This window comes from Triticum dicoccoides, chromosome 1A (assembly GCF_002162155.2).
Source record: "Triticum dicoccoides isolate Atlit2015 ecotype Zavitan chromosome 1A, WEW_v2.0, whole genome shotgun sequence".
Lineage (NCBI taxonomy): Eukaryota > Viridiplantae > Streptophyta > Magnoliopsida > Poales > Poaceae > Triticum > Triticum dicoccoides.
The window spans coordinates 589,268,624-589,282,079 of record NC_041380.1 but is presented as its reverse complement, the minus strand read 5'-3'; the positions used below and the strand labels follow the sequence as shown (position 1 = coordinate 589,282,079).

General features: G+C 44.6%; 1 protein-coding gene across 1 annotated transcript; it reads right to left on the bottom strand.

Annotated features, from left to right (window-relative positions):
- Nucleotides 1-890: 890 nt before the first annotated feature.
- Nucleotides 891-6,053, bottom strand: LOC119293282 (mitogen-activated protein kinase 17-like). Its single transcript, XM_037571804.1, has 11 exons — nucleotides 5,642-6,053; nucleotides 4,285-4,690; nucleotides 4,057-4,187; nucleotides 3,911-3,970; nucleotides 3,294-3,443; nucleotides 2,734-2,889; nucleotides 2,487-2,624; nucleotides 2,329-2,402; nucleotides 2,063-2,164; nucleotides 1,490-1,673; nucleotides 891-1,276 (listed from the first exon to the last, which is right to left on the bottom strand). Exons 1-11 carry the CDS (start codon nucleotides 5,993-5,995, stop codon nucleotides 1,211-1,213), a joined length of 1,821 nt encoding a protein of 606 aa, XP_037427701.1. The 5' UTR covers nucleotides 5,996-6,053; the 3' UTR covers nucleotides 891-1,210.
- Nucleotides 6,054-13,456: the final 7,403 nt, after the last annotated feature.

Below are 13,456 nucleotides of genomic sequence, written 5' to 3'. Positions count from 1 at the left end.
ACAGACACTTAGCTAGATCGAGTGCAAGGAGAAGCCTGGATCGAGTGAAGAGACGTGCACTACCTTGAAATAGAAAATGGTTGTTCAAAGGAGAAGAAGAAGGATCGAGATAATGTCTAATGCGATGGAGAGTGCTGAGGGCGATGAAGCGGAGAAGGCGGCGAAGGCGGCGAAGGCAGCTAACACATACATCACATATCTTCAATCGAGGGCAACTAAATGTCGGTTAGGCCACCATATAAATTGGCGACGAGTTTAGATAATGGCATTGTCACACTTGAGCTGGAAGGGAGGGCATTTACCCCCCTCCCTCCTCCCTATGACTTTTTTCATCCATAAATTTCTAACCTAACTACTAACTACTAATGTTGGTCATTCAGAAATAGAATCATCCAACATTGTCAACAATCAGAGAATAATGAAGTTGTGGTGTTAAGAACCCACACATTTCTGCCAAGGAACCACCGCTCTCACTTCGAAATTACAGGGAATTCGGGCATGAGAAGAGAGAGTAATTGGGAGGAAGCGCAGGTGAGAAATGAGGTCTTTTTTCTTTCTTCTGAAGCTTCCGATCCAATCCAAAAGCCAATTGATCAATTCTCACAACAAACACTAAATACCATGTATCAACATTGTCCAAGTCCAGTGAAGAGACACTTTCTTCACTAATCTTGTACCGATGTCTAACAACTACCGACTACCCCCAAAAAACATGTTAACTCCATCGATGAAAAATAATATTGCCATATCACCTCAAGTGAAACATGTAATAATGGAAAATATGGCAAGCATTTCCATATATAGCGGGCACAAGGAGCGTCTCTAGACAAACATTTGCATAAATTAACAGAGGCAAAGAGCATCTCTGATTGCAGAAGGTTTACAAGATCAGAATAGCACCATATGAACAGAAATATAGGGGCGTGATACTTCATATTGACAAAATTGTACAGGATCATGGCAGCTCCTCCGAGGAAAGGACGAGGAACTAGCTTGTCGGTTAGACATGGTTCTTCTTTGACAAAGTACAAAAAACGAGTAGAAAATTTTACATTACAGCACAACAAGGTTACCATAACAGATGATTTTGTGGTCTTATTTGTTGTATAGAATTCTTGGCTTGGGTTAAAGATCATTCTGATCTTGAGCGCCTATAGACATGCTGTTGTACATAGTATATACTACCGATCGCTTCTGTAAACTTCGAAAATCAGGTTTTCAGTTGAGCGATCTTCTGAGAGACGCCGTCAGCTGCATCCACGCTCTCGTATTCATCCTGGAAAATGTTGAATGGACATTGCAGCATTAACTAAGAAATTGCTCAAATTAGATATAGATATCTTAGAGATATAAACAATTAAACACTCCAAAGGAAAAAAAAAAGGTGAAAGACAGCCTGCAAGTATGGAACTCAAATATACCAGCAATTTCGTAAGAAAAGAGGGGGCAAATATATTTACTGTAGTAACAAAGGACGAGCTGAACTCACATCTTTATTTTTTATTTCACCTATACACTTGGAAGCACTCATGGTTTCACTCTTCAGTAAGCTCCGAGCACTCATGAGGGGTTTGCTTATTCCATCTGTCACTGATGCATGTACTGGCTTTTCACCTGCATTCAGCTTTACTTGGTAGTCACTATCTCCGTGCTTATTGCCAATTGCTCTTTCCCTGAGACAAGATGCGAGAATTGTTAGATACAAAAACTTAAAAGGTTGTCTATTTGTAGGATGACTCATTTTATATGTATATATAAGCATCTGATCATGTGAAACATTATTCTCTATCAAATTTAACATTAAAAAATATTTGATTTAAAATCTCTGGCAACTTGCAAAAAGCAAAACAAATATGATACTTATGATGAAGTATTTATTTTGTTGAATATTCTTGCCAAGTCCAAACAGATCATCTTTGGGAAATTTGTACAAGGTTGTCAAAGGAAAGAAATTTTGGTTAGAAAACAAATATTTCGTCCATAAGTATCGACATGCCCATTCTACATAAAGATATTTATTGCCTTGGAAGTATACATTTAAGTCTCGGTCAGAGCATATTACCTTGGTAAGGAAGCATTTTGTCGCAACTGTGGACTGGATTTTTCACCCTTTGCACCACCTTTTTCCAAATGAGCGAATTGCTGCTTAAAGCGATCCACCCCACTGTCAACATACATGCACAAACATCAGAGTTTGCAATATACCATCAACCAGTCATATACATATAACTGGCATAATTCAGTGTATGCAGAAGAGAGTAAAGCATAGTCATCATAAAATTCTCAACACAAGTAAATCTTGTTTCTAAGGGAAAATAATGGTCTCACCTAGGGTACATGAAGCTCATCTGGTCTCCTCCACGTAGGTATTCTTGCAACATCTGAGGATGGTACTCTAAAATCTGAAAGATGTAGAAGTTGTTAGCTAACTACAGAGTCGGGCAGCAGCTCTACTGTATCTCCACAAAATAGCTGAGCAATTGTACCTCTCTGTAAATTAATTCTCGGACATCATCTTTGCCCAACTTTCTCTTCTCGAACTCAAACTCAAGTTTTGAGATGGGCTGTGCTATGGGTTCACGTTCTGAATTTGCTAATCCGTTAAAGTATGGGTCTGTCAGGGCCTTGAAGAACATTTTCATATCTCAGTACTGAGGACAGTGATTCACCCAACATTTTCAAAGATGTAATATATCTTTATAGTAAATAGAAGTTGGTCTCAGCCATTCCTACCTCGTCAGCAGTTGGCCTATCCTTAGGATCAAAAGCAAGAAGACGCTCAAGCAAATGGAGAGCCATAGGATCGATGCCTGGAAATTTTTTGGTAAGGGGAACTTTAGGCTTCTTCCTCATATTGCTCAAGTATCGCCGAGCTTTCTCGTTCCGTATCTGCAACCATTCGGTAAAAGGGTGTAAAAGACATATGGTTTAAACATCATCCCACAATTTACATTTCATTCTATATGAAAAATATATAACATGGCGAGAGATTGTGCTGATATTGATGCCAATTCGTGCCGACATCCGTATTCCATGTAGCTCAGTAACCAAGCACGCAAACCATATTAAGGAGAATCAGAGTTTGTAAGTATTGGGCGTGGATGCAAAAAAGATACTGAGAGAAATGGAACAAGCCAATAATAAATTCATAACCATGTACACAAGTTATCAATGCAAGGTTCAATTTTGCAGGAAATTCGCATATTATGAAAATATGAAAAATAGGAAGTGGCAAAATATATAACTCCAACTATTGTTCTAACTTGCTGGTGACAAGTGTGGAGTAAGCATACCTTAGCGAGAGATTCTGCTGAAGGAGTGCCAAGTACATCAGTCATGAGATCCAATTGATGGACAACATTCTTCCCTGGAAAGAGTGGCCTCCCTGTGAGCATTTCTGCAAAGATACACCCTACGCTCCAAATATCAATTGCAGGTGTGTACTGCAAAATTCAAAGTTCAGCTGCTTTTAGCATTTGCTAAACATGCACAGGCATTAATTAAGAAACAAAGTACATCATCAAGTTTGAATTAGCGCCCAAGCCAGGTCGCTACATTCAGCTATGATTATATGAAAGAAGAGGGCAAAACACCACAAGTAACAATTTTTTGGCATTTTTACTGGGAGAGAACTTAGTGCAACATATGAAATACAGATCATGACAGGTTGAACCGACATTTGAGAACTGTAGTAGCAACTCTAAAAGGGAAGGGAACTTTAGTTGCAAAAATGGAAATTAATCAACATGTGTTACTAGTGAAATCAACAAATAGTATTGCTATGTTGCATCGAAACATATCATATTAAAACAACAATTTTGGAAGAAAATCTATAGTATGGTCATTGTGCTTTTTTAATAGCCTGGGTATTGTTGTTGGTAATATGAAGTTAGGATGAAAATTACATCACCTTTGAGAAAAAAGAGCCACACAATTCTGGAGCACGATACCATCTAGTTGCAACATAGTCCTAGACAAGGCATGCAAAATCATCAGAAACCAAGATTTGGCTGCTCAGGATAAACATTATCTGCTCAACATTACTAAAATGGCTACCGTCCAGAATATGGCTGATGGAGCCCCGTCATTAAATGATACACGGGCAAGCCCAAAATCACAAATCTTCAGCTTGCAGTCAGCATTCGCTAGAATATTCTTGGGCTTAAGATCCCGATGGAAAACACTCGCTGCAAAACCATCATGTAAACAAACAATCAGTACAGCAACATGAGATGAAAAAGGTTGAATGAACACTTATCGATTTCCTTTGTGTAGTCTAATCACCTGCATGGATGTACTTCATTCCCCGGAGCAGCTGATACAAGAAGAACTGGTGATGCTCTGGTGTGAGATCATCGTTCGCTTTTATTACCTGATGGAGATCGGACTCCATCAGCTCAAAGACCACATATATGTCCCTGAATTCCCTCCTTGAAGGGGGGAGCATAATGTGCTTGATCTGAACTATGTCCGGGTGGCGCAGCAGCCGGAGCAACTTGATCTCCCTAAGGATGCGGGTGGCATCGGAGACATGATCAAAGACGTCATTGATCTTCTTGATGGCCACACGCTCGCCGGTCTGGGTGTCGATAGCAGCAGCCACAACTCCATAACTCCCTTTGCCAATGACCTCGCTGACCTGATACCGGTTTAACTCACCATACTCCGTGAAGAACTCGGATTCCGAGGTCTGAAAAGGAAGGAGCAAGCGCATATTGGCACCATTAGTTCAGAGCGCTAGATGGTGCTAACATACTGATTTACCAGTGGTGGTAAAACCGCGCCGAGGAAAAGAAAGATAGAACATCTCAACTGAAGATACCGATGGCCTCACAAAGATACGAAACAATATTGACGGCCTTACATGGCTGTGTGCATCCCTGTGATGCAGAGGCCAGGGTAATCCCCTTTCCGAAAAAAATACTGATGGCCTTACAATTACAAACAATGATAGTGGTGGGCAAAAAGGATCAGAAGACATGCACACAACTGGAAAGTCACTCGAGACAGCTTCTTGCTTGTGCTGGGTTTGGACTTTGGACTGAATGAATCACGAAGTGGTTGAACATTTGGTACTTTAAACAGTGTATTTTTCTGAATATATCTACCTGCTGCTACCAAAAGTGGCAAACGCGGAATCGTCAACAAGGACCAATAATTGAAAAGCAAAAGCATAACCTCTTCCACCATGCATCATGTTTGTCTCTGATGAGACATGAACAGCGAAAACAGGGCTCCCGTGACACTGCTTGCTCCTAAATAATGCCGCGCTTTATTAGGCTGTCACGGACGGCATTCATGTGTGGCGCACTTTGCACAAGCTAATATTATGAGTTTATTGTATATGACATTAACAAGTGTAACAACTATCCAAGAACTGGCATTGACCGTCACCACATCAAAATCGGTGGTTCCAGGAAAACAGATCCGCAAAGAACTGGCAAGGGAGCAAGAACAGAGCAATCCCAAGGGTGGATCTTCCCCAATCCACGAAGCGAACAGAGCAATCCCGGCAGCACGGCAACATATTTCATCCGGGAGAGATCGACGGCAACCGACATTGAACGAGAACGGCGGAAGGGGGCCGCGGGGGAAGGGGACTAATTAAGGAGAAGAGGGCGCACGGCGAGCAAGGACGCACCTTCTTGCCGGGATCCATGCGTGGCGGCGGGTTGGTGCGCGCGGGCGCGCGGGGTAGGGCGACGCGCAGGCTCCCGGCCTCCCCCTCCCGGTCGAGCACAATGTATCCCTCGGGGTCGGACTCGGGGCCGTCGGCGAGCTCCTCCTCCTCCTGCTGCTGCTCCTGCTCCCAGTCGACGTGGTCGTCCTGCGGCTGCGGGAGCGAGCGGGCGCGCAGGTCGCTGGTGGCGGTGGTCGCGGAGGATGTATTGGTGTGCGCGGTCAGGTGGGAGGAGGAAGAGGATGAGGCGGAGGAGACGCGGCGGGAGCGGTGGTGGCGCAGCCAGCGGATGAGGGAGCGGGCGCGGCCGCCCATACACCGCTGCCTATTCCGCGGGTGGGCCGGCGCATTGGGCGGCGGGCGTGGCGGAGGGGGGCGTGGGCGGGTGGGCTGCCCGGGCGCGGCGGTGGCGGGGAGGGAAGGAGGGGGCAGCGGGCGCGGCGCGCGGGGAGGGGCGTGCGTGGAGGTGGCGGTTGGGCAGGGGATTGATGGGTGGAACGTGGGTGGTGCTACAGGGAGGAGACGCCGTTTGAATCCTCTCTGATGTACTGACGACCGTGGGTGGCCAACACGTCCCAAACTGCTTTCTTTCTTTTAACCTGTTTTTATTTTATTTATTATTACAAATCTTTTCTTCTATGAATAGCTTTTACAAAAGGCAAAATGAATGTTAAAAAGTTTCAATCATTGATTTAAATTTTCATGTCTACAAAATGAGATTTAGTTATTCTCTTTTGTCATTTATTACCATAGTACTCCCTCCGGTCCTTTTTAGTTCGCATATAAGATTTGACTGAAGTCAAGCCTCGTAAAGTTTGACCAATTTTATAGAAAAAAGTATCAATATTCATAATCTGAAATCAATATCAATAGATGTGTCATGACTTAAAATTTCATATTGTATAACTTTAGCATGGCAGATGTTGATATTTTTTCATATAAATATGGTCAAACTTTGTGAAGTTTGACTTCAAAGAATTCTAATATGCAGAGTAAAAAGGACCAGAGGGAGTACTCCCTCTGTTTCAAAATAATTGAAGGTCTAGGATTCTTCTAAGTTAAACTTCATCAAATTTGACCAAGCCTATATAAAAATATATTACAAAATCAAACTTATCCCAATGCTTTAATTATGAAATGTAGTTTTCATATTATAAATCTTTTCTTTTAGAAATACTCCCTCCGTTCCAAATTATTTGTCGCAGAAATGGATGTATATAAAACTATATACATCCATTTCTGCGACGAGTAATTTGGAACGGAGGGAGTGACTTTTAGAAAAGATAAAAGGAGTTTTGAAAAGTTTCAATTGTTTCAATCATTGATGATCTAAATTGGCATGTCTTTAAAATGAGATTTAATTATTCTCTTTCCTCTGACCTAAAATAGATTATCATCTATTACCATGGTACTCCCTAATTGAAGGTCTAGGATTCTTCTAAGTTAAACTTCATCAAGTTTGACCAAATTTATAATATAAAAAAGTACCGACATCTACAAAATCAAATTTATCCCATTAGTTTAGTTATGAAATGTATTATCATATTATATATATAATATATAAAAAGTACCGACATCTACAAAATCAAATTTATCCCATTAGTTTAGTTATGAAATGTATTTTCATATTTTATATATATATATATATATATATATATATATATATATATATTGTGTTACTATTCATCACCCAGGTGCAGAATAAGTTATTCTTCATCCGAGGTAATTTTACGATTATTTCATAAACAAATTACGTTTGAAATAAAAATAGTTACATTCATCTTCATTCAGCACGTAAAATTTGGCATAAGAAAACAAATATATAGGTCATAAGATCAAAAAATGCATTTTATGTATTTTTTACACTGCGTTTTTACGTTTGTAATTTTACCTAACATAAAATATTTTTTACAGCAACTATATATTTTCTTACGATCTATTTTTACGTATAAAATAAGACAAAATTTACGGAACATAAAATTATGGTGCATTGCTATTAAAATAGAGGGGGGTGAAGAATAAATATCCCTCACCCAGGGTGACGAATAGCGATATCTATATATATAGTAAGTCTTTGTGGATATTTCTATACACTTGGTAAAAAATTACTGAGTTTGACTTTGGAAAATCATATCTCAATTATTTTGTAACGGAGGGAGTATCTACTACGAGAGTTGATCGCTATTATATATTCTTTTTCTTTAACTCACCTTTTTTTAAAAAAAAAGACTTGAACTTGGGCTAACTTGTTTCATAACAACTAAAAAAGTTTTTTCTAAAGGTTTGACCACCTATCTCCCACGGTAGGTTGTTTTTCTCAAGATTCGTGTTTGATATTCATAGCGTGGAGAAACAACCATAAAGGGGGTTGTTTCCAATCTGGCCTAGAACCCGGCAATCCTAACCATGAGTTCATGCACCCATGGGCACCCGGCTCAAATGGGTAGGGCATGGGTTACTACTGACTTCACCCATGGGTAAGAGCATCTCTAGCCGTTGAGCCCCCCAGGAGGCATTTTTTTGCCCCTTGGGGGGCTGCCGGCGAAATTTTTTGTCTGGGGTCGAGAACACATCCACTCGTTGCCCTCCCACGCACCTCGGAACCGCCGAACCGGCTGGCGCTCATCTGCTCCTCCGTCAGGCTGTTGCTTCGTCTGCATGTCGGACATCTGCACGTACGTCGGCAGCGGCACCATCATCGACGCCGCGAAGGGGTCCGCACCTGGCGCGGCGCTGCACATCCCCAGCGGCGCGGGCAGGGCCAGCATGGGCGCGGCGCAGAACCTGGTCACCTGCCTTTACCATACGCAGCTCGTCGGCCGGCCCTGCGTCGTCTCCGTCACCTAGAGCAAGAGCCTCATGGGGCAGGGCCTCAGCGTCGCCGTCGACTCCCTGTCCGGCCAGAGCCTCTGCAAGGCGGACATCAAGCCCTGGCTCTTCTCCAAGAAGAAGGGCTCCAAGAGCCTCGACGCCGACGGTGCCAAGGTCGACATCTTCTGGGACCTCTCCGCCGCCAGGTTCGGCGCCGGGCCAGAGCCGCTGGAGAGCTTCTACGTCACGCTGCTCTTCGACCTCGAGCTGGCGCTCCTGCTCGGTGACATGAAGAAGGACGCCTACCGCAAGACCGGCGCCAACCGCCCGGCGCTCAACGACGCCTTCGTCGCCAGGAAGGAGCACATTTACGGCAAGAAGATTTACTCCGCCAAGGCGCAGTTCTGCGACAATGGCCCGCCCCCTAGCATCGCGCGCTGGTTCGCGAGAGCGCTCGCCGACTCGACCAACGCCGTCTCCCAGTCCGGCCGGGTTGCCATCGAACAGGGCCAGCACGAGCTGCCGCCCGTGCTCTTCCCGGGACATGGCTTCCGCCTTCAAGTTCAAGAAGTCCGCCTCCTCCGTCATGGCCAGGCACCAGCCGCGGGTCGGCGCAGAGGCCGGAGCTCGGGGGGGCGGGAACCTGGCAAGGGCGGCGCGCGGGACTACTACCTGGATGACGAGAAGAGCAGGGCGGCGGCACGCGACAAGCATCAGGGGGAGTGCCCGCGGGATCCGGCAGGAGATGCTGCGAGCTCGATGGCGCGGTGGAGGCTGGCGGGGAGGGGGCCGGAGAGGCGATTGCCGGCGAGGTTCGGGAGGGCCGCAACGAGGGAGAGAGGTTGGGGAAGGCTGCGGCGAGAGAGAGAGAGGTTGGGGAGAGCGGGCCGAGTTCGTGGGAAGGCACGTGGGTGGGCCCCGGAGAAAAAGGTGAGGAGAGAGGGAGTGGGAGGCTGACGGCGGGCCCAACCGCATGTAAAACACTCTCTCTCCTCCCCCAGCTGCCCCCCGGGATCCTCGGAATGGGATGAAAGTGCCGGCGGTAGTTTTAGCCAAATCCGGCGATTTTTGTGCTCCTGGGGGCGCGAGTGGAAACTTTTTTGGCCGCCGGCGTTGGAAAAGTGCTCTTGGGGGCCTTCCTGGGGGGACGGATGGAGATGCCCTAACCCTATTAATTGTGGGCAGGGTATGGGCATAACTTCATATCCATGGATAATCCGGCTAACTATTATTACTAACTGATACATATTTTAAATTATATAACACGTATTTTTATGAAAATATACACTATGTACACTCTATAATGGGTAGTAAATTTTTGCACTTATTTAAAGACAAGCCAATGTACAACAAGTAGGCCGGAAGTCTAAGACTAGCAATTTTTTTCTCAGGAGGCGCTTAGAGCAAGTACAATAGTGTGACATAAGCAGGTCATAAGGACTAAAATATTATATCTTTACTTAGTTGGAGGAGAGAGAATAGAAGAGAGAAGGAAAGCGGGCTGTAGAATAAAAGCCGGCTAGCACAAGATCCAATCCATTTTGTGAGAATGTATGATGGGCCAGCTATTAATAAAGTATTACATATTTAAATTTTACTATTATACAAGCCGGTTATTAGGTTGAGTCTACATGGCAACTTCTTATAGCCAACTGTTGGCTATATTATTAACCATGCTCTTAACGGGAATGACTACTTGACGGGTACCCCTTCGGGGAAAATCCAAAGAGCAGTACGAGGAGGCCCCACTGCACCACATGGTGCACCCCACCACTTCCACATGTCGCATGGTGGGCACATCGCACGGGAGAATGGATTTATTATTTTCTTACAAAAAAATGATTTTTCTTCTCGTTTTAGGTTTTTGGATTTTGCTTGGTTTTCATGGTTTCTTTTGTCTTTTTTCCTCGCGTGAAGCACACCGTATGAAAAAACATGCTGCACGGTGAAGCACATTTGTGCTTCCCACAGCTGTGCTTTTCAAAAATTATAAAGCACAGTTTTGCTTTTAAAAAAATTAAAAAGCACAGTTGTGCTTCCGCGAGAATGAAAGTTGTACTTCTCAAAAAGTGAAAAACATAGTTGTGCTTCCAACCTTTTTTTGGTTCCCTAAAAAAAGTAGCTTTTTTTGGAAAAGGACCAAATATATTATAAAGATTCGCTAGAAGTATAGAGCATCTCAAACATAATAAAAAAATGCATCAAGATCCATGGCCCATTGAACAACCATTGCTGCCGCAACGAGCCCTAAGGACCGCCCAGAGCCGTAGTAGTCACCACTTTTTTTTTGCAACGAACTCGGGGAGCTTTATTGCATGGTTAACATATGATTACAATCTGCCCGTAGGCTTCTAAGGAGAACGGATGGACAACCCTCTAGCCAACAGTCTGAAACCAGTAAGGAGCAGGCCCGTTTGGCACATAGGTCCGCCATAGTATTAGAATCCCTCGGGACACATCTAACAGAAAAAGAGATAAAACTTGAAGACTTCTCCCCAATATCATCTAGAATAGGCGCAACAGTTGACCTCAAACTGTCGAGGTTGACAACCTCTAAACAGTCCACTTCCATCAGCACATGTGAGAAACCACGCAGCTGAGCGAAAATGACTCCCTCACGTAGAGCTAAGGCCTCCGCAATGAGGGGGTCTGTCACCCCTGGGAAAGACTTACTCCATGCTCCCATGAACAATAGGTGAGATCGAGCTATCACACCCCCTCCCGCACACCGAGCTTCGTTGTTGATAGCACCGTCCGTGTTGATCTTGATCCACCCCGCATCAGGCGTGCGCCACTGAGCTCCTGTCACACCACGCGTGGGCTTCGGCATATCAAGCATAATAAGATCATCGCGAACTATTTTTATCGCCTGCACCGGATCATATGACACCTTGTCACGAGTCCAGCGATTTCAATCAAACCATATCGCATGCATAACAGTAATTATCTTGCATCTATCTTGGTCTTCGATGATATCGTCCATCAACACATCCCTTGCCCAAGTGGCAGGGTGTAGCCTTGGTAATTTCAAGCCTAAGAAATCTTGGGCTGCTGTCCAAAACAATCTGGCATGTGAACAATGTATCAATGCATGTCGCAAGTCTTCCACTGAAGCCTTGCATAAATCACACACTGTTGTCATCCGAATATGACGATGCTGGACAGTAGCATAGTCCGGTAGAATTCCACGCAAGACCCGTCACCAGAAAACACGGACTCTCGGAATAACCTTAAGTTTCCACAAGGCGATCCACATGGGTCTATCTGAAGTTGAAGTCTCCGCTATCGTTCCTTCCTCTAGAGCTGAACGCTCTTTCCAAGTCACTAGAGCACGATAAGCCGTTTCAATAGAGTAGACACCGGACCTCTCCAAGTCCCAAGCAAGAGAATCCTCTCCACCAGCCGATCTCAATGGTATATTCAAAATTGCATCCACATCTGGTGCAAGAAAATTCCTTCGAATTAAATCCACATCCCATGTACCATTCTCGTGATCAATTAATTCAGAGACACGATGTATAGGATCGTTCCCAATACGTCCCATAGGCTTGAGAGTAGCCGTGTTTGGTATCCAGCGATCTGTCCAGATGGAGATAGATTCGCCGTCCCCAACTCTCTTGATCAACCCTTGCTCCAACCTCCAACGCAACTTGTCCTGATATAATCGCTTTCCACGTAGCAGACGCCGAGCGAGGTGTTGTAGCTTCCATGAAACTGCAGTTAGGGAAATATTTGCCTTTCAAAACTCGCGAGCACAAGGAGTCAGGGTGTGTCATCAGCCGCCGCCCGTGCTTGCCGAGTAGAGCTAGATTAAAAAGCTCAAAGTCACGAAATCCCATGCCACCTTCTGTTTTCGGCACAAAGAGATTCTTCCATGACAGCCAATGAAGAGATCTCCTGTCAATGTCACTGCTCCACCAATATTTGGCCATAGAAGAGGTTAATTGTGAGCATACCCCCTTGGTCAGTTGAAAGCAAGTCATGCTGAAAGTAGGGATGGCTTGGACCACTGATTTGAGCAGTACCTCCCTCCCAGCACACGCCAGGTTCTTCTCTGACCAACATTGCATTTTACTCCGGCTTCTCTCACAAATGTGAGAAAAACTTCCACCTGTGATCCTCCCGACCGCTGTTGGTAAACCCAAGTAACGTTCGGTAAATGCCTCGACAAAAATTCCTAGTGCCTGTTTAATCTCTGTCCTTAGCGGTGGTAACGCATTAGGACTGAAACAAACTGCACTCTTGTCCCGGTTTACCGCCTGTCCAGAGCAGGCAGCATATATCCTGAGAATATCATTCAATCTATTTGCACTTTCCACCTTTGCATTCATAAAGATCAAGCTGTCGTCCGCGAAGAGCAAATGATTAACCCAAGGCAAGTGAACACTCACCCTGATACCTCGACCTATATATGCACCGCCATAGTAGTTCATTAAGGATGTGAGGCCCTCTGCACATAATAAGAAAGAGAAAAGGAGATGCTGGATCCCCTTGTCGCAACCCTATGGAGGGTGTGAAAAACGGCAAAAGTGAACCGTTTACCTTGACTGTGAATCTGACGGAGGTGACACACTTCATAATGAGACGCACAAACTTGTCACAGAACCAAGTCTGACCAACATCGCCTCCAAATAATGCCATTCAACACAATCATAAGCTTTCAACATGTCGAGTTTGACAGCACAAGAGGCTTGTTTACATCGCTTCTTTTTCTTCATTACATGTACGCTTTCATAAGCTACCAGGACGTTGTCAGAGATCAACCGCCCCGGCACAAAAGCACTTTGTTCCTCCCCAATTATCTCATCCATTAGCCCACGTAACTTATTAGTGATCGCCTTCGCTGCAACTTTGTACAGGACCGGGCAAAGAGAAATTGGTCGGTATTGAGATATCTTTTGGGGGGTTCCGTACCTTGGGAATGAGAGTAATGGTTGTCTCATTTAGGCCCAACGGCAGCTCCCT

Coding starts and splice junctions, on each gene's coding strand:
- LOC119293282 (XM_037571804.1), bottom strand. CDS start 5,995: ATGGGCGGCCGCGCCCGCTCCCTCATCCGCTGGCTGCGCCACCACCGC. Junction 3,971..4,056: donor CATCAGCCATATTCTGGACG/GTAGCCATTTTA, acceptor TGCCTTGTCTAG/GACTATGTTGCAACTAGATG. Junction 2,625..2,733: donor ATAGGCCAACTGCTGACGAG/GTAGGAATGGCT, acceptor ATGTTCTTCAAG/GCCCTGACAGACCCATACTT.